General features: G+C 46.5%; 1 protein-coding gene across 2 annotated transcripts; it reads left to right on the top strand.

Annotated features, from left to right (window-relative positions):
• The first annotated feature begins 3,789 nt into the window (after nucleotides 1-3,789).
• Nucleotides 3,790-18,415, top strand: KPNA7 (karyopherin subunit alpha 7). 2 transcript variants are annotated; one of them, XM_067534110.1, is made up of 11 exons: nucleotides 3,790-3,832; nucleotides 5,896-6,005; nucleotides 9,446-9,583; nucleotides 10,165-10,250; nucleotides 11,092-11,360; nucleotides 11,959-12,041; nucleotides 13,955-14,218; nucleotides 14,747-14,980; nucleotides 15,414-15,596; nucleotides 16,375-16,519; nucleotides 18,186-18,415. In XM_067534110.1, the coding sequence occupies exons 2-11, from the start codon at nucleotides 5,940-5,942 to the stop codon at nucleotides 18,212-18,214; spliced, it is 1,497 nt and encodes a 498-aa protein (XP_067390211.1). In that variant the 5' UTR covers nucleotides 3,790-3,832; nucleotides 5,896-5,939; the 3' UTR covers nucleotides 18,215-18,415. The 2 variants fall into 2 exon arrangements, with proteins under 2 accessions (XP_067390211.1, XP_067390210.1); XM_067534109.1 differs by having other exon boundaries at nucleotides 3,799-3,832; nucleotides 16,375-16,524.
• Nucleotides 18,416-18,984: the final 569 nt, after the last annotated feature.

Here is an 18,984-nt window from a genome sequence, read left to right as displayed (position 1 = left end):
GCTGAAATTAACACGGCTCTTTTTGCTCCTGCTTCTGGGCTTTCGGTCAATACAGTTGGCAATGATGGCAGTGATTTAAGCAAAGCTCTGGGGGTGTGGTTTATTTAGTGAGCTTGTGCGTGTTGTCTCGCGCTCTCCCTTCCTTTGTGCTGGCCATCAAAGAGTACTAAACAGGATGGGTCTGATTGTCCCTGGCAGGTGTGCAGGAAAAGGAAAGGCACAAGGAGAAAGAGCAGCGCAGCGCAACAATACACTTCCTCACAGCCTCTTCACTTATTCATATTCTAAAGCATCATATCCTGCAGAGAAAGAGGCAGAGTCCTCAAGACAAAGGAGCCATTTCCCAGTACCCATCTCTGTTACCTGTCATGACAAACTCGCATCAGTTTAACTTAAGGTGTGAGTTTAAACCCATTTAATTAAACTACTGGGAAAGGTTGTATGGGCCCTCCTATTTCACTGTAAACCAGCCCTATTTTGGTTTACCCTGCATCAGTTAGGAATTGACTGCAGCTAAACCACAACAAGCCACTCTTAAACCAAAATAAAAGGGTCCACGTTGCCTTTTGCACCAGTTTAATTGGATTAAAAACCAATTAACTTTACCTTGGTGCTATTTTCCCGTGTAACCAAGGCCAAAGGAAGGATAGAGTGTAACCACTGTCACTGGACACTTAACACTGATGTTATGGAACGTGCCGTGGGATCTTTAATGTCCACAAAGAGCAGGCTTCCATTTTTAAGGGCTCATCTGAAAGATCCCCAACACAGTAAACTGCTTAGAGCTCATTTCATCCCTCTCAGGAGGAATGGCTAAAATGACCCTTCGTGGGATTTGAACCTGTGACTCCAGAGAGTCTTAATACACCCTACATGAGCATATAGTTATTCCCTGGAATTTACAGATGTTTCCTTTAAAAGGCTCTCAGTATATGTAATTAACTGGACATATGGGGCCAAATTCTGCTCCCAGTTACACCAACGCAAACCCCAAGACACTTACTCCCAGGAGGAACAACGAGAATCCTGTAGCACCTTAAAGACTAACAAATTTCTGTGGGCATAAGCTTTTGTGTGTTGCAGCCCACTTCATCAGTTGCATCTGATGAAGTGGGTTGCAGCCCACGAAAGTTTATGCCCGCAGAAATTTGTTAATCTTTAAAGTGCTACAGGATTCTCATTGTTTTTGCTGTATACAGACTAACACAGCTACCCCTCTGGAACTTTTCACCATGGAAGGCGCTCACAGGAGGGTTACCCACTAGCTCCGATGTTGCTACCTCATTCCTAAACTAATTGGGTCTAGTCTTCTGGAAGCAAACCCCAGGTATCCTGTCTGACTTACTAAGCGCTCGGTGGAGCTTGAAAGATTGTCTCTTTCCCCAACAGAAGTTGGTCCAATACAAGATATTACTTCACCCACCTTGTCTCTCATGTCCTGGGACCGACATGGCTACAACCACACTGTGAGCAGTGACTTCTCTCTCGACGGAAAAGATGTCACGTGCTTTAAAAGTAGATTTTAGGTAAATATTTTAAACGCCCAGTTGAGTCCCATAGCCATTTAGCAAACACTGGTCTTGTGTGTTTCCTCATTCAGCTGGAGTTAACATGAATGTTCTTTGTGTGTAACAACCCCCTGCATTACTGAGGGCTGTCACAGCACTGGGGATCGTCTGTCTGCACAGCAAACAGAGGGAGCACAAAGCATGTTTTATGGTGCCTGTGAAAAAGGGCTGTTACTAGCTGGCTGTTTAAAAGGACGTCTCCCTGGCTGAGCGGAGCATTGGACCCAACCCCACTGAGAGCTGTGGTACTTCAGGCCCCTCTAAATGTCTGCTACCGGGCCATGAGCAGGAGGCAAGCAAGATAGGCGCTCCAAACACCATGCCCTCAGTGGGTGGCCATCAACACATATTTTGAGTCACAGAAGATCACTTTACTTGGCCAACTGGAAACTAAAAGGTACAACTACTATACATTGCAATAAAAGTGCAACCAAATAGTTCCTTGGGGTGTCCCACTAAAGGGGATGAAAGTAATGGGGTCTCATCGGAGTTTCCCACATGCCATCCACCTGCTGTACATGTGCAGTTGTCCCTATGCCACCTGCACACAGGCCACTGCTGGCCACAGGTAGATTCCCTGCCTGGCTCCCAATGTTTCAGTCCCTCCTCTCAGGCTGCTTGCCACCTTCCCTGCAGAAGCCAGTTCCCAGGCTGCTGATTACATGCTCACATGCAGCCCCTCTCTCTGTACTGACCGGGGACCCCCACTTCTAACCTCAGGCTGCCGCTTCCTTTCCTTGTATTACGGGAATTGTAGAGCATTCTGCTGTGTAAAGCTGGGTAACACGGTGCCTGCCCTCCGCTGGATCCTTTCCCCTTGTTCAGCCAGGGAAGCGGGAAGGTGCCAGTTCTCTATGTGATAACAAAAACAACCAGAGTCCTGTAGCACCTTAAAGACTAACAAATTACTGCAGGCTTTAAGGTGCTACAGGACTTTTGTTGTTTTTGCTGTATACAGACTAACACGGCTACCCCTCTGGAACTGCGTGATAACAGTTTCATATCAGGCTCATTTTGGGAAGGCCCATATCTTGAATACTGCGTGCAGATCAGGTTGCCCCATCTCAAAAAAGATTCATTGGAATTGGAAAAGGGCAACTAAAATGATTAGGGGTATGCAAAAGCTTCCATATGAGGAGAGGTTAATAAGACTGGGACTTTGCAGCTTGGAAAAGAGATGACTAAGGGGGGATATGATAGAGGGCTATAAAATCATGACTGGCGTGGAGAAAGTAAATAAGGAAATGGGATTCTCATATCATAAAAACTAGGGGTCACCAAATGAAATTAATAGGCAGCAGGTTTAAAATGAATGAAAGGAAGTATTTCTTCACACAACGCACAGGCAACTTGCGGAACGGCTTGCCAGAGGAAGTTGTGAAGGCCAAGACTAGAACAGGGTTCCAAAAAGAGCTAGATAAGTTCATGGAGGATAGGTCCATCAATGTCTATTAGCCAGGATAGGCAGGGATGGCTGTTTGCCAGAGGCTGGGAATAGCCAACAGGACAGATCACTTGATGATAACCTGTTCTGTTCATTCCCTCTGAAGCGCCTGGCATTGGCCACTGTCGGAAGACAGGACACTGGGCTAGATGGACCATTCGTCTGCTCTTCTGACCATTTCCCCAGCTGGTTTTGGCTGAGCCTTAAACACTCTGCTTTCCACAGCTAGTCAAGCAAATGCCAGCTCCCTCTCAGCACAGTTAATGCACAATGCACCCAACCTGCATGGAAAACCCGGGGAGTGGAAAATCCCAGCTGCTGATACCAGGTTATTACTCCAGTGGCTGTAAATCCACCTATGTGAGGTCGACTTATTTTTTGAGTGTAGCCAATGTGCCGCACCAGGGTTAGCACTGGGCTGGCTAGGTCCTAGTTTTGATGTACATCCTGCACTGTGGGGGCTGGGGAGAGACACGGGGATGATGGGGATTAGAGCCGAGCCACCGAGCCCCCACTCCACTCCACTCCGCCCCTGCTGGCAATTAACCCAGCCAAACCGAGAGCCTAGGGCTAGAGGAAGCCCTTCCTAAACCCCACCTGGGGAGACCAGACCTACACCCCACAGCCTTGCAGAAATAGAGGGGGCCCTTACCCTGGCAAAACAATTTTAAGTAATTAGGGGGGCGGGGCTTCTCCAGGAAAGAGCCAATCGGGGAGGAGGCTCAAGAGGACGGTTTAGGTCCGCGGGAGATTAAAGGGCCCCCCGCCCCCGCCGCTGTTCCAGGTGCAGCATCTCTGCACCGAGCCAGGGGCTGAGCAGGTACAGGGCGGCCCAGGGAGCCGCGTCCCTCCCGCTTCCCCTGCCCAGGGCAGCCGAGGGGGGGCTCTGCGGAGCAGCTGCCGCAGGCTGGGCTGAGGGGGGCGCCCCAGCTACGGCAGAGCCGCTGCAGCGGGGCTCCCGCCGCCCGGGGTCCCTGGCTGGAGAAGCCGCTGCTCGAGCGCGTCCCCTGCCGCTGGGGGCAGCCTGCGGCCGGCTCCTCCCGCTGGGGGGCAGGGGAACGCTGCAGCGCCGCCCTCGGGGCCCGGCTGTGGCTCGCCCGTTGGAAATGCTCGCGGGGGCTGGGGGCGGGGACCGTCTCTGCTCTGGCGCGGGGAGGGCAGAATCCACGGGCGGGTGCCCGACCCCCCCCCCTCCCCAGGGCCCTGGGGCCGCAGGTGACTGGGTAGCATCCCGGCCGAGGTTCAGCCTGAGGGCGGCTTTCACGAGCGATTCGAGGGACATTGACTCTCTTCCTCCGGGAAGAAGCAGCCTTTCGGCTCCTCTCCAAACCTGTCAGACTCCGCTCTACCCCCCGTGCAGCTCTGCTGTAATTGACAAAGCTGCAGAAGTCCAATCCATGAGTTTACTGGGTGCCGGGTCTATGCAATTACCGGTGCAGCCAGGGACTAATGGTTTGATGGGTAGGCTGCCCTCCCCACGTGCATGCAAGTTGCAGCTTAAATGTAACCCCGAAGCAGGAGCGGTGAAGCGTGTGGCATTGAGTGGCCTCTTCCCAGCCCTGCTGCATGTTGGTAGAAGGACTACTCCGAGTCTTTCATCCTGGGGGGCAGCAGGGGGGTATGTACTTGTGGATTTGGTGTTTAACAGGATCGGTGTCTGAGCCTCTGACTTTTCATGCAACTCTTGAGGATAAATAGCTTTAAATAGGACCTTCAGAGGGAAGTCCACTCTTTCAAGATCTCATCTTGAAAAGGCTTGTGCAATATATTCCTATGCCTGATAGTGAATGCAGAACGATAAGAACTGGAATGTGTGTGTGTGAGAAACGGCTACATTAGCATGTTTAAGAAAGCCTTACTTCTAACATCTCAGCTGCAGCTGTGATTTCATGCTGTTCCAGTGTAAACTTTCCTTGCTTGTCCTTTACTAAACTTCTCAGGCTGTTTGGTCACCTGCAACATCTGCCAGTGTGTGAAACCAAATAGCTGGCAGTGTGTAGGACATGTGCTTTCCCCAGTAATATGTGTCTGAGTTTGTTTGTAGTTGTGGCTAACCTAGACCACCCTGTGTGCTCTTAAAAACACCCAAACATTTGCAACCACAGCTTTGTGATGGGCAAGACTTCTTAGTGCAAATTCTAAAAGTACCATCTCCCTGATTTGGGAAAAAACAACCAACTTCAATCTGAGTCACTTACTGTTGATAGCTGCATAATGATAGTCAACAAATGTATCTAGGAAAATAGGAATAACTAGGAAAACTCGATTATCTTAACTGTCCAGACAGACTACCTGGTGGCGCAAGGAAGTAGGCTTGCATATATTCAGTTTCTTCATTGCCAACCCTTAAGTCAGTCCTTTCAACATCATAGACTATCTTGCATCCATGCCAAGCTTTGAAAGATGGTAGGAGGTAGAATCTGCAGTAACAACTAATGGCTACAAAATGTCTTAGGACATATGTCTGGGTTCTTGTCACAGATCTGCTCTGTGTTTACAGTGGCAAATGTCACTTCAATGGCCTAGTGTTATATAACACAACCAGTGATTAAGTGACCCAGGATGGGTTAACTGCCAAGATCGCTCATGCTCTGGAGGGTGAAAAGCACTCACTGGTCTTTTCTGTCCCTGTCTGGGAAAAAACCCACAAACCTTAGTGTCTAAAACAGTGATGCAACAAAGTTATGTGTGCTGGGGGTGAAGCTGTTTGGAGCACTAGACTTGGGATACTAGAATGTGTATGTTCACAGCCCATACCTGTAGCAGGTGCAGCCTCTGCCTTTAGACCATGTTAAACCATGTAAATTTAGCTCTTTTACCAGTTGCAGTGAAACTAACTAGTCACTGAAACTAAATCTGTTCTGTCTCCAATCCTATCTGCAGGAGAAGCTGTGAACTTGCGGTGTGCTCAATAAACAGCTGAAAAGATGCCTACCACAAATGAGCAAGATGAGAGGATGAAAAAGTTTAAAAATAAAGGCAAAGATACAGCTGTAAGTATGGAGGTTCCCAATCAATCAGTGTCCTGACAAATTGGTGTGTATGCATGATTCCTCACTAGGTGTCATCCGTTGTGGAACAGAGCTTGAAAAGGTTGACCTTAAGTGGTCTAAATAGTGAGTCTTTCAGAATATGCTAACGCATAATATGTGAGACTTAAACTTGGTCTACACTGTGAATTTGTCAGTATAACTGCATCACTTTGGGGAGGGGGGGGGATGGAAAATCCACACCCTGAGCAATGTAGTTATAACAACCAAACCTGTGGTGGAGACAGCTTCTTGGGGAGGCGGATTGCCTATGCCAACAGGAGAAACTCTCCGGTCAGCATAAGTAGCGTCTCCTTCCCTAAGCACTAGAGTGGCACTGCTGCAGCGGTGTAAGTGTAGACACGCCTAATACAGCAGAAAGAAAACACACCTCGAACTTGAAAGAACAAGATCTAGCTTTAACCCACAGAAGAGATGCTAAAACTTGGCCAAGAAAGTCATTGGGCTTTCTAAACTTGTAAAAGGCAGAGGTTTTGCTTTTCAGGTCTATAAACTGCAACTTAAAAACTCTACCGGTCACACACTTGTGCAGCTACAAACACTTGAGACTAGCACTAAAACTGTCTCTTGCTTGGGTTGGGGTTTTTGTCTGAGTTTTACGCAGTCCTCAAAACCAAATTACAAAATTATCTGCGTGGGGGTTAAGACTTAGAAAAAATGACACATAACATAGAATTTTAGAGATGGATCTGGGTTTTATTCAGCTAGAGCAGTGTTGTCTAGTGCTTATTCTGTGGGCCTCTTGTACAGAAATTGAGACACTCACGTTTTTAAAAAGTAGGAAAAAATGCAAATTGACAGAGGATTTGTTTGAAACAACTTTCTCCAGCTGGCTACATCTCAAGTTGACAAACCTTTAACAATCCTGCCTAGTTTAAAATAAAACTTTCTGGGTGAAGGGAAATATTTTTAAGAGGGTGTTCAAGCACTTTAGGGGCTTGTCTGAACTTGAAAGTTATTTTAACTTAATCTGAGTCTCTTTAGGATAAACTGCCTTGCATCCACATGTTTTTTTTAATTATGACTTCCTATGTTGCATTAATTAATCCATTTTGGATGCAGATAGACTCTAATTTGGAATGAGTTGCCCTGAAATGAGGTGGATCTGATTGCATCCCCATTTTAAACTAACTATTCTGCTTCTGGCAGTCCTCCCACTGCTATCCCACACTGCATTACTGTACCCTTGGGTGAGTCTGCCTGTTTACCTGCATGCCCATTACTGCTCCTGGGTCATCTTGACCAGATGTCATCTCCCTGATTAAATGTTGGTGATCATCCAGATGTGCCCTCCTTTGAGTCCATCTTGTGGAGGGCTCTCACATGCAGTCACCAACAGATTGGATACAGCCATGTCCCCTATGTAGGATGACAGGAGAGGAATTATGGGAATTAATTTGACCAAGTCCCAGAATTCCAGTAGCTTCCAGTAGGTGTTCCTTCAATACACTGAGAAAAATCCCAGAATTCATAAGCCTGTTGGTGGAACACTGTACCATGGGGTGTCTGCTCAGAATGCAGTGCATTTTGAAAAAGTGCAGGGGTGTGTGTGTGGCCTCTGATTCCAGAGGGACGGAAGTTATGGCAGCAAAACAAAGCTGTCTGGACCCCACTGCTTTTGGCATAGCTATACCTGATTGTCTTTGTGTCTTAATCAATCTGAACTAACACAAGTGGAGCCAAGCCCTTGTACACAGCTGCAAGAAAGTTTCTCCCCTAGAGAGGATTACTGTATTGTGATCAGTGTGGGATTTGTAGGTGCACCAGAGAACATAGTCTGACTACACTGTTGTCAGGAATGTCCTAAAGGGGGGATTGACAGTGAGGATTTCCCAAATGCCTTGCTGATGGGAAGCGCCAGTGCAGACAGAGTTGTGATAGCCTGGAAAGAGGGGAAATGTCAGAACGAGTCTTAACTAAATCTTTGTCTGGAGTTTCCTAATGAAACTATCACATAAGACAATAAATTAGCTATGTCTAACATGTCTAAATGAAGCTGCCCTTCCCCTTTAGTATGTGTAAGGATGCAAACCAAAAGCTGTCCTAAATAATGAAGAGGGCAGATTTCTGATACAGAGCAGTCTGGATTGCTTGGTAAACTGGGCACAAGCAAATAATGTCTTTAATACAGCTAAATATATACATCTAGGAACAAAGAATGTAGGCAGTACTTAGAGGATGGAGGAGTTGATCCTGGGAAGCAGTGACTCTGGAAAAGATGTGGGGGTTGTGGTAGAAAGTCAGCGGAACGTGAGCTCCCATTTAGATGCTGTCACCAAAATAGCTAGTGTGATTCTTGGGTATGAAATCTTACTCCTGCTTGCAATTCTGCTGTTTATTTCACCCTCATTTAAACCTGGTGCAACCAATGGAATACTAAGTCTGGTGCCCACAATTCAAGAAGGATGTTGATAAATTGGAGAGGGTTTAGAAAAGAGCCATGAGAACAACTAAACAATTAGAAAACATGCCTTATAATTGACTCAAGGAGCTCAATCTGGTTAGTTTAACCCAAGAGGTATGGGATGACTTGATTAGTCCTGAAGTCCCTACATGGAGAACCAATATTAAAAATGGGCTCTTCATACTAGCAGAGAAAGGTATAACATGATCCAATGGCTGGAAGCTGAAGCTAGACAAATTCAGATTGGAAATAAGATGTAAATTTTGAACTCTGAGGGTAATTTAACCACTGGAACACTTGACCTGACTCGACTGGTACTGGGGAAAAACAGGTTGAGAGCTGCTGCTCTAAGCTAATGGGGGAGAGCTCTCCCATTGATTTAGCTACTGAGGCTCACAGAGGCTGGAGTAATTATGTCAGCAGGTGAAGCTCTTCCACTGAGACAGCACTGTCTACACTGGTGCTTAGGTGGGTATAACTTATGTTGCTTGGGGGTGGCAGCTTATTTACAGCCCTAAATGACATACGTTATACTGGCATAAGCTGTAGTGTGCATTTAGATCCTGTCTTGCATGGCAAATGCATTAGTGCTATCCTAGAGAAATGATCTACTCTCCTAGTCACTGGAGGGTACTCTTGGTTGCTGGTTAAAATTCCAAATTGTTGCCGTTTTAAAGGTACCTTAATGTCCAAGGGCAGATCATTAAAAATGGGAACTTTGTTGGTCTTTCAGCATAACTCAACTTGCTGCAATTCCCTACACCCAATAACTATTGTTGGTGCTAATCTGTCCTATGTAAGGCAGTCCTGGACTTTCACAATAAGCCTGCCAGGAAATCAGAGCAGAACATTTGACTATTTTATGTTTAGCCTTCAAACCACTTCCTAGGGAAGTAACATGCACAGTGCTCTGAAACATGGATTTTCAGAGCTCTCACACGCAAACCAGCTTATAATACATGGCACTCTTCCTTTATAGGAGATGAGACGCCAGAGGATGGAGGTTAATGTAGAACTTCGGAAGGCCAAGAAAGATGAACAGATCCTAAAACGAAGGAACATTTCTTTCTCTTCCATGGAAGAGAATCTCTCTCCAGAACAAGAGAAAAAGAATGCAGTGAGTACAGTGCTCTGCTGTGCAAAAACAATGCTAGTTCTAGACTCTATGGCCAGGCTAACTTGCATAGTGACATAGTTGCTAGCCACTTCGTAGTGTTCACTGCAACATGTGGGCAGCTCAAAGTCTAGTTGAAGTGACTCAGCTCTACAGGAAGACTATCCAAAATAAACGAGATGGGGGTGGGTCTGAACATCTTCCAGCATTGCATGCTAAACATCCTGTTGGAAGATGGAACTGGTTAGAATTCCAGCCTGTGGTGAACTGGCAAGAACCTGAGCTGACTACTTGAGAAGTGAATGCAACATAACTGATAGTCTTGCCACACTGGAACCTTCTCAACGACTTTCAGAACTTAAAGCCTTATTCCCCTGCCTGGCACAAGGGATTAGTTGCTCCTGAGGTTTTCATGGCCTTTCTTCCTCTGCCTCATCCTGAAACAGCATTGCATAAAGGATGGCTATTGCTTAGACACGCAATGGTGACTGATTAGACCTAGGCTTCTAGTTGACTACAAAGATTAAATCCATACGAGTCTTGGCTTGCCTTGTCTGACCCTGACTCGCATTTCTCCATGACAGAGTGCTCAGCTCTCCTTGGAGGAAATTGTTCAAGCTGTGAATGGGAGCAATCCTGAGCTTCATCTGAAGGCTACTCAGACAGCCAGGTATGTTGTAACCGTTCTTTCTGCTATGGCATGAAGAACACACCCAAATATTATTGGTGAAGTGCCCCGGGTTTTTAATTGCAGTGTAGATGCACCCTAAGACCCTTCCTAAAGGTCCTGTGGTGGTGTGATGGGCAGCTCAGGAACCTCGCTCCTCTGGAGACTGGCTGAAATGCACTTGCTTCACAGTGATAAACTTGGCCTCCACTAGTCCCAGCTTGTGCATGTAACCAAAACAACTCAAACTAGATGTGACTGGCCCAGTCAAGGAAGAGGAAGGCCAGGCTTAGTATGGTGTGCGGGTCACAGCTGATCTGCAGTTGGCAGAGCAGGGTGAAACATGCTCTTGAGTGCTCCAGGCAAAATATCAGCAAGCTGTAGGTAGTCAAACGGGCAAACTGTACCAGAAAACCAGTCTTCTAAAGACACCTTCGCCTCCCCTACAAAAAGCAGTAATCTTTAAACAGGAAAGCAGGAGTATTACAGCTACTTGTTAACAGGTTTTCTCTAGCCACCACTATTCTTAGCCATAGGCAAACTATGGTACTGTTGCCACCGTGACCTCCTGAAGACCCACACGTTCCACCGTGCTTCTGTAGAAGACTAACTCTTGGATACACACGAACACAACTACTATTGGCTTTGCCTAAACTAGCTGCTGAATTCACTTTTCTTACAGTGAGAGCTACAGATCTTCTCTATTCCCTCTAAAACACTGCAGGGTCCATCTCGCTCTCTGAATCTGACCTATAGGATTGTGGTTCATCAACATATTTCCCACTGACTGAGTGGAAGGGGAGAACTTTATTGAGATGCCATTTCCTGTCTCTCTTCCCCACAGGAGAATGCTGTCCAGGCAGAGGAACCCACCCCTAAATCAGATTATTGAAGCCGGGATCATTCCTAAACTGGTGGAATTCTTGAGCTGTAATGATAACGTTACCTTGCAGTTCGAGGCAGCGTGGGCACTGACTAACATTGCTTCTGGAACATCTGACCAGACAAGGGCGGTCGTGGAGGCAGGTGCTGTCCCAGCCTTCATAGCCCTCCTGTCTTCCCCACACATGCATATCAGTGAACAGTCTGTGTGGGCACTGGGTAACATAGCAGGTAAGATGAGCTTTCACAAAATGGTGACCTGTGCAAGAGCTTGCATTCCCAGTGCCTTCAAATTTTGCCTTGTGATCAGTGTTGTCTTGGCAATAATCTCATTCTCTCTAGATATCCGGTTCCGATTAACACTAGACTTCTCAAGATAAAGTCTGGGGTACAACAGGGACCAGGGTAGAACCAATTAATCCATCTAGTCAACCTTGTTGGGACATAGGCAAAAGCCTTCAGTATACTGATGTTTGCCAACAACCCTTACAGAGCCCCTAAGTTTGTCTTGTAATGAAGCAGGAATGCTCATTTTGGAGCAGGAGCGAGGAATGAAGAGTATCTGCCTCTTCTACCCCTCCTTTCTTTCCCAAGTGGATATGGCTTTGACTTTCTTAATTCAGTCTTTTGTGAGGGGAAACTGTCTGGCCACTGACTGAAAACAAACAATACTTTAGAGCGCTAGTTTGCCTACCGAAAATAAACCACCTTATCACCTGCTGGAGGTGTAGACGCCACTTGCAATGTTTGTTTTTCTTCTAATGCATCAGGAAGGCGTCTGGCTGCTAGGTAAACAAGTATCAACACAATTCTTATCTTCTCCACACAGGTGATGGCCCAATGTACAGAGACTCCCTTATCCACTACAATGTGATTCCTCCCCTGTTGGCTCTGGTGTCGCCTTCCACTCCTGTAAATATTCTAACTCCTTGAATTGGCTGTTAATCACTTGGCTAATAGCTGACCTCTGACTACTAATCGCTTGTAACAAAGCAAAATGTTAACCCATTTGTGCAGGGTAGGCTCTGTTCTGGGGTAAAACCTTTGGGGAGGTGGGGCTGAAAGAATAGGGTCTCTTGTCCCAATAGAGTTAATTAGCGGCTTGTGATTGGCTAACGGAAAGCTCCTGTGAAGTTCTGACAGCTGTTCCCTGTCAGAGGTTGATTTTGGCTGTTCAGTGGTAGTAAATGTGTATGGAGTTGGACCCCCTGCACCTAGATCTAAGGAACCTTTGCACTCTTGGTCTCATCTTTTAAAGACAGGGCCAACTAAAAGGCATCTCTAGTTAAAACTTTCCTGCTTGTCCAATGCTCTGTCAGAACTAGATGGAAAGTGGTGAGATGCTGGATAGTGTCGATGGCCCAGTGATCCCCAACGGCTATAAGCAGGGGGAGCGGAGAACAAGAGGCAGCAAGGTTAACCTGTACTCAGTAGAACTGCTTGAGGGGGGGTGGGCAGGAGGGAAGCAACACAGGGTCTGTCCAGCCCACTGACTAGTACTTGATTCAGTGTCTAGTAATTGATTTTGAAGCATCTAACACTGACCGTTTGTCCCTCCCCAAAGAGCTTAAAATCTTGGCTCTAACAAACAAGACCAAGAATAAAGGGAGAGGAGGTTGGCAATACAAATATTATCCATTGCTTTATCTGCAAACCCATGTGAGCGATCCATTAGACTCTCCAGTCCACAACCTTGACGCACAACAGTCTAATGCTCTCCTCCTTGGACAAACTACTTAGCCTCAAGAGCACCAGACTAGGGATCCTGAGATGATTGTGTTCCCTGGGGCTTCTCTTCTCCCAGGAGGGGCTTGGGGCTCTGTCTAAGATGCTTCCTGGAAAATAGTGACCTGCATGGAGGCCTAGTGTGGGGTGTCAAGAGGGGCACTGATGTCCCATGTTGTCTTTCTATGGGTAAAACAGAGATCCTGCTGTGCATTTCTTCTAGTAGAGTTGGGGCAACTTAGGGCCATGCTAAGCAAATGTCCTGCTCTTAAATACTCCTAGTTCTGGCAGTGTTTTTCTGTCTCTTGCTGCTGCATTCTTAGATGCTGTCACATACCCTTGCTTCTTCCTAGGGAACGCAATGGATAGATGCGTTGTGTATATAAAATATAACATGGTAGATGCAACTCTTTGTGAACCCGGATGTTGCTGTCTTTCAGAAAGTCAGTGCCTCCCTCCTGCTGTGATGAATATTGTCTACACAGCACTAGCTATTCATAGCCTCAATGCACGATACATTAGATCAGCCAGTATTGCCCATACTGAAAAATCAACCACTCCAGATCAGAACTCAGTAGGGAATTGGAGGTTGGACTGGGTGACCCCCTAGGTTCCCTTCCAACCCTAATGTTCTAGGATTGCTCCGTAAACTTGGGCCCAAAAGTCCACAAATGTTTGCTTCAGAAACTGGCATTTAACTTGTAACATGCTAAACAGTTCTAGTTAAAAATCTCACTGTTTTAGTATGAGTTTCTCAAACAAATATTTGGTGGCATGACAGACTTCTCTCTAGGAGGCAATTTAACGGGGGGAGAATGGGGCTGCCTCTCCACTCCTCTCATCTCCTATGGAGGCACCCTATTAATTAGCTCCCCTCTCTTTTCTTTTCCTTCCCCTCCCCCTGCCTCAAACTTTACAGAAACCTGCACAGGCTTTGCAGGAGACCCTTACACTGACAACCTTTGCTGTTCCCCTTTAACTCATGGGGAAATGCTATTAAACACTGGGGCAAAGGCACCACTTCTAGAGTGCTTCCTTTCCTTGGCCTTCACTTTGCAGACATTCAGTCTCATGTGAGAACATCTTTCCTCATTTTTCAGGTTGGGTTCCTGAGAAACATCACATGGACGCTCTCCAACCTCTGCAGGAACAAGAACCCGTACCCTCCCCTGGAGGCAGTGAAGCAAATCCTGCCAGTGCTGATTCGCTTGCTGCAACATGAAGATAAGGACATCCTCTCTGACACCTGCTGGGCTGTCTCCTACCTGACTGATGGGTCCAATGATCGCATCCATGTCGTGGTGGAGACTGGGATTCTCCCGAGGCTGGTGGAACTCATGGCCAGTCCAGAATTAAGTGTTCTGGTAGGTAGTGCACATGATCTATGGTGAGGAGTACTTGTTCTTTCATGCATCTCGCGCCTCCACAAAGGCACCATTCTGCACTACAAAGGAAAACCTAAAAAGCAAGACTCTTCCCTTCTGGAATTAGAAACATGCAGGGGAAAACAAATGGATCATTGTCCACCATAACGTGGCTAAGACTTGCTTCCTAGATTGCAGAGGTAGCTCTGCAGCTACCAGTCAACACCCTGGTTTTGCTTAGTAGTATTGCATGATAGTTGAGTCAGTTTAACAAGTCAACTTAAAAGTAGGACAAGTCCCACTTTCAGAGGAGGACACCAGAGTTGTGCCCTAGTTGGGTTATGACTGTATGAGCCAATAAACATGACTGAACTCTTCTATTGATTGGGAAGGAAAAGACCAATGTGGAGGAGGGGAGATTCTTCTTAGACTAGTTCTGCTTCTTTGGGTGACCAAGTATGAGGGGCACCTACCAAAGATGGTCTCATCTAGCTCATTCAGGGAGTTAATCTTTTTTCCTCTATCTAGACCCCCGCTCTGCGTGCTATTGGGAATGTAGTCACTGGAACTGATGAGCAGACACAGATGGCCATTGATGCAGGTGTCTTGGCCGTCCTGCCACAGCTCTTGCAACACCCAAAGCCAACTATACAGAAGGAGGCAGCATGGACTCTCAGTAACATTGCAGCAGGACCTTGTCATCAGATCCAGCAACTCATTACCTGTGGGCTGCTACCTCCCTTGGTGGAGCTGCTGGATAAGGTAAGGGAGAACAGGTGTGGGTCATGTGTGGTGCTGGGTTTACTGCTATGACAAAAGCAGTGCTGAGTTAATGAAACAGCCAGGCTCCCCATTCGTAAAGCTCTTCTGGGCTGAGACTTCATTTGAACTAGGAGGAGCAGCACATGCTACTCATCCTCCCTGAGGTCCTCTGACATGTTTCATGTGCCTTAAAGTTGCAAGAGGGCTGCATGCTTTTCTTGCATGCTCTTAAGAGGTATGCATGTACTCTTTCCTTATGACCAACCTCTTCCAAGCAGACATCCAAAGCTTAGCTTAATTCAAGAACTAAGCAGACTCCTGGGACTACAGAGTGCTTATGCAAACTGCCTATCAAGGAAACTGTCTAGTCCTTTTCTCTTGTTTTATAGATTGATCTCCACATTCTAACATACATCACCCATATCTTTTGCAGGGAGAATTTAAAGCTCAGAAAGAGGCCGTGTGGGCAGTAGCCAACTTCACAACAGGAGGTACTGTTCAGCAAGTGGTGGAACTTGTCCAGTATGGGGTCCTTAAACCTCTGCTCAATCTGCTCTCTTCCAGAGACAGCAAAACCATCCTGGTCATCCTTGATACAATTTCAAATCTCTTCCTGGTAAGACGGTCACTTCCGCTGGTGGGCTTGCTTTTCGTTGTCAGTGGCGTTTTTCTCTTAGAGGCCCTCAAACTTGTATGCACTAGGGTCACGCCTTGCCTGTGCATGTGGATTACCAGCATTGGCCCTGCTCTGGGGATAGGCTGTTGGCAGTACAAGAATGCAAGCGTTGCCCCAAAATGACTGACGATAAATACTAAACTTGAGCTGATTTAGCACTGCCTTTACCTGTATCTAAGAGGAGGCTGTAAGCAGGAGTCTGAGCTTCTGTTCCTTCCTTCATAAGAGGGTGAAACAAGCTAGTATGGCACTACAACAGCTTCCTGTGTCAATGTTGGCTTGCCACTGGAAACAGATCAAGTCATATGGACGTGCTGTGTAGCAGCACAGAAGTAAAGGGTTCTTGCAAACTGTCTTCATCTTTAAAAGCACTGAGGCCAATCACTTAGATCAGCAACTGGCCCCACATGATTGTAACTAAATCCCGTGGAGCCAAGTACTTACTGTGTGGCTTAATTTAGTAAATACCTGAGCTCAATGCTTCATTCTTAGCAGTGCAGAATCAATGGAAGAGCTTGTAGCTCCCAAATGGAATAGCTGGATGCAGGCTTTGACTTTCTACAACACTCTGATGTGCAGGAGTGGGTACTCAATGGCTAGTCAGAACAAGATGCCCTCTGATGGAGTTAAATTATACTGCCACCAGATCTTTCAGTAAGATGAGAAGGCATCTCATGGCAACTGATGCTATCTAATCTCCTTCTCCCAATATCCACAGGCAGCTGAGAAGCTGGAAGAGACCGAAAAGCTGTGCTTTCTAGTGGAAGAGCTTGGTGGCCTGGAGAAAATTGAAGCACTGCAAACCCATGATAATACCATGGTTTATCGAGCTGCCTTAGGTCTCATAGAACGATACTTTGCTGGTGAGGTCTGTGGGCTATCTCATTACTACTTTCAAGTGGTAGCACGGGGAGAACAGGATCACATGTGATCTCTGTATAGCGTCTTGTGTCAAGTCCCTCCATCCGAGCTGCACTGAAACCATCTTTGGTTTCTGCAGTCTGAGATTAGCCTCAGACTCTGCCACTGTTCAGTTCAGGTATATCGGCTACTGAATTAGGACTCAAGAAGCTCTGGGACTTGTTGAGTTGATGCCCAACAGAGTCAACCAGATCATATCTTGCTGCTGGAGTCCCTGTGGGCTATCACCAAGTGACATCAATTGAAATAATTGAAGGATTTATATAAACTGCAAACACAAACAGGCTTTCCTCCTTAAAGCTTAGCTAATTTATTGGTATGAATGGAAGACCAGGCTAAACATCCTTGTCAAGCTGCTATACCTGTAGGTAGAGGGTCAAATCCTGTAAATTCACAAATCTCCCGCGATCAAAGGTTAAAACCCTGGCCTTACGCAGGAACGCTGAAGTTATGGTAACTGTTGCAGTTGGGCGGGGGACATGATGTAGGGCACTTAGCCCTGGCCAGCAGATTATATGACTAAAATGCAATTACAGTATTTGTGCATGTACAAGCAAAGAGTACAGCTGTGTTTCTAAGTATCTGAAATGTGTTTATAATCTCATTTAGTCTAAGTGTGCACATTTTCTGAGGTGAATTGGGGCACCTTTATATGACTGGCTTTTTGAGCAGGAACTCTCATGCCAGCCTGCACCATGCCAAGCACAATGGGGCCCAGATCCTGATGAAAACTTTATCCTGATAGAGCAGTTTAACACATCTCAAACCTTAAGGTCTAGAATCTATTGTTAAAAAGAGACATTCTGAAGGATTTTAATGTCATGGTGGTTGTGGAGTAAAGCCTCATATTCTGGGTAACCGACAGCAACCGTGAAGGATTGGGGGTCATAGGAAGAAGGCAGATTGTGTAGAGGGGCAGTCACTTGACCTGTAATGTGACTATCCCACAGAAGCATAGCAGTAGAGTTACAATGTGTAGCTGAAGTGGCAGAGTTCACTCAAGTTCTGATCAGTTACAGCCTGAGTTTCTTCATAAGGAAGATGACCATCAATACAGGAGACGTAGAATACCAAGCTGCTTTGTGTAGCACTCGATGGCTTAGAACAGCACCTGAACTAGTCCTTGGTCTTCATGGCACTGGTGGTGAGGTGACTGACATTTCACTGCTATAATACATACCCATTTAGTCAAGTCAAATAGCCAGTCTCCATGGCATGAAACATCAGGGGCAATTAACTCAGGGTATAGCTACAGTGTAGCTGGAAGTAAGCTAAAAATAGTGGGTACTGCAGCTTGGGCAACAGCTTGACCTCTCGAGGCCCCCCCCGACCCCCTCCCCACACACCCCAGATCAAAGCTTGGATGGCTAACCTGTCTCCGTCAGAGCCGCAACCTCTATGCTGCTATTTTTAGTGTACTAGTGTGTCTGAACACTCAAACTGGGAGGCTTGCCCCCAGCTGCAGCAAAGACCTACTCTAAGCACCCCCCCCACACCCATTTTAGAAGAGCAACAAAAGAGGGCATAAACTTGGGCCTCAGCAATCCCCAGGAACGGCTAACCTTCCTGCTGCCAATATTCAGCTGATGAGTATCCATCTTTCTCTAGGAGAATCCAAACCTGCAGCCAGAATCTGACCAAGAAAGACAAGCCTTCAAGTTCTGAGCAGAGAAACAGGATTTTTACAACCTGTAAGGGTGAAGCAGCACACAACACTGAGGTGGGGGTGGAGGTGTGGCCTATTGTCTGGCTGCCCAGCCCTTCAAGAGGAGCAAAGATGTTGAGGGTCTTTTTATATCTCTGGAATCTGACAATAAACCACACTTTCTGGATTTGTACTACTTGCTTCCACAGCCTCTTTCCACATTACTGTTGTGACTGTCTTCCCTAGGCTCTGTCCTGATCTTTCAAACCCCACAGGAGTCCAACAGAACTATGCTTTTAGGGCAGGGGACATGGATGGAAAATTCAACCCACCTTGTGATGAAGGCTTTTATTTTGCTGTGTGAACTATACGTGGAAGGCTTTGTAAGCTAAACCTCTCAACAGCAGGATGTTATAACACAGCAAACTTTTAGCTGGCCACCTGTGATTGAAATTTTCAGGTAAGCCTGGATGTGGCTAAAATAATCTTAGCTCTAAGCTATGTAAAGAGCTTCCATTTCTGTTGTCCTGCTGGGGGGGTGGGAGCAAACCCTGACCAGACCCCAATAGAAGGAACTAAGGGCATTATCTCCCAGCTGTCCTGAGAATCTACTAAAGAGGACTCCGTAATTTCCAAAACTGGCCTCAGTTGCTGATTGCCCCACATGAGGTCTGACCATGTAGAAGCTGCTGAGTTAGACCTCAGCCCATGCACTGGTGTTCAAACTAGCTGCTCGAGGTAAGCTGTGGCATAAATTGGTAC

This window comes from Emydura macquarii, unplaced genomic scaffold (assembly GCF_026122565.2).
Source record: "Emydura macquarii macquarii isolate MOO-44397 ecotype Brisbane River unplaced genomic scaffold, CSIRO-AGI_Emac_v2 contig_3390, whole genome shotgun sequence".
Classification (NCBI taxonomy): Eukaryota; Metazoa; Chordata; order Testudines; family Chelidae; genus Emydura; species Emydura macquarii.
This window is presented reverse-complemented; position numbering and strand designations above follow the sequence as displayed.

Bases quoted from the DNA above. Each gene is read 5' to 3' on its own strand.
- KPNA7 (XM_067534109.1), top strand. From the start codon at position 5,940: ATGCCTACCACAAATGAGCAAGATGAGAGGATGAAAAAGTTTAAAAAT. The intron at 11,361-11,958 runs GTAAGATGAGCT...TTCTCCACACAG, and splicing joins GGCACTGGGTAACATAGCAG to GTGATGGCCCAATGTACAGA. The intron at 12,042-13,954 runs GTAAATATTCTA...CTCATTTTTCAG, and splicing joins TGGTGTCGCCTTCCACTCCT to GTTGGGTTCCTGAGAAACAT.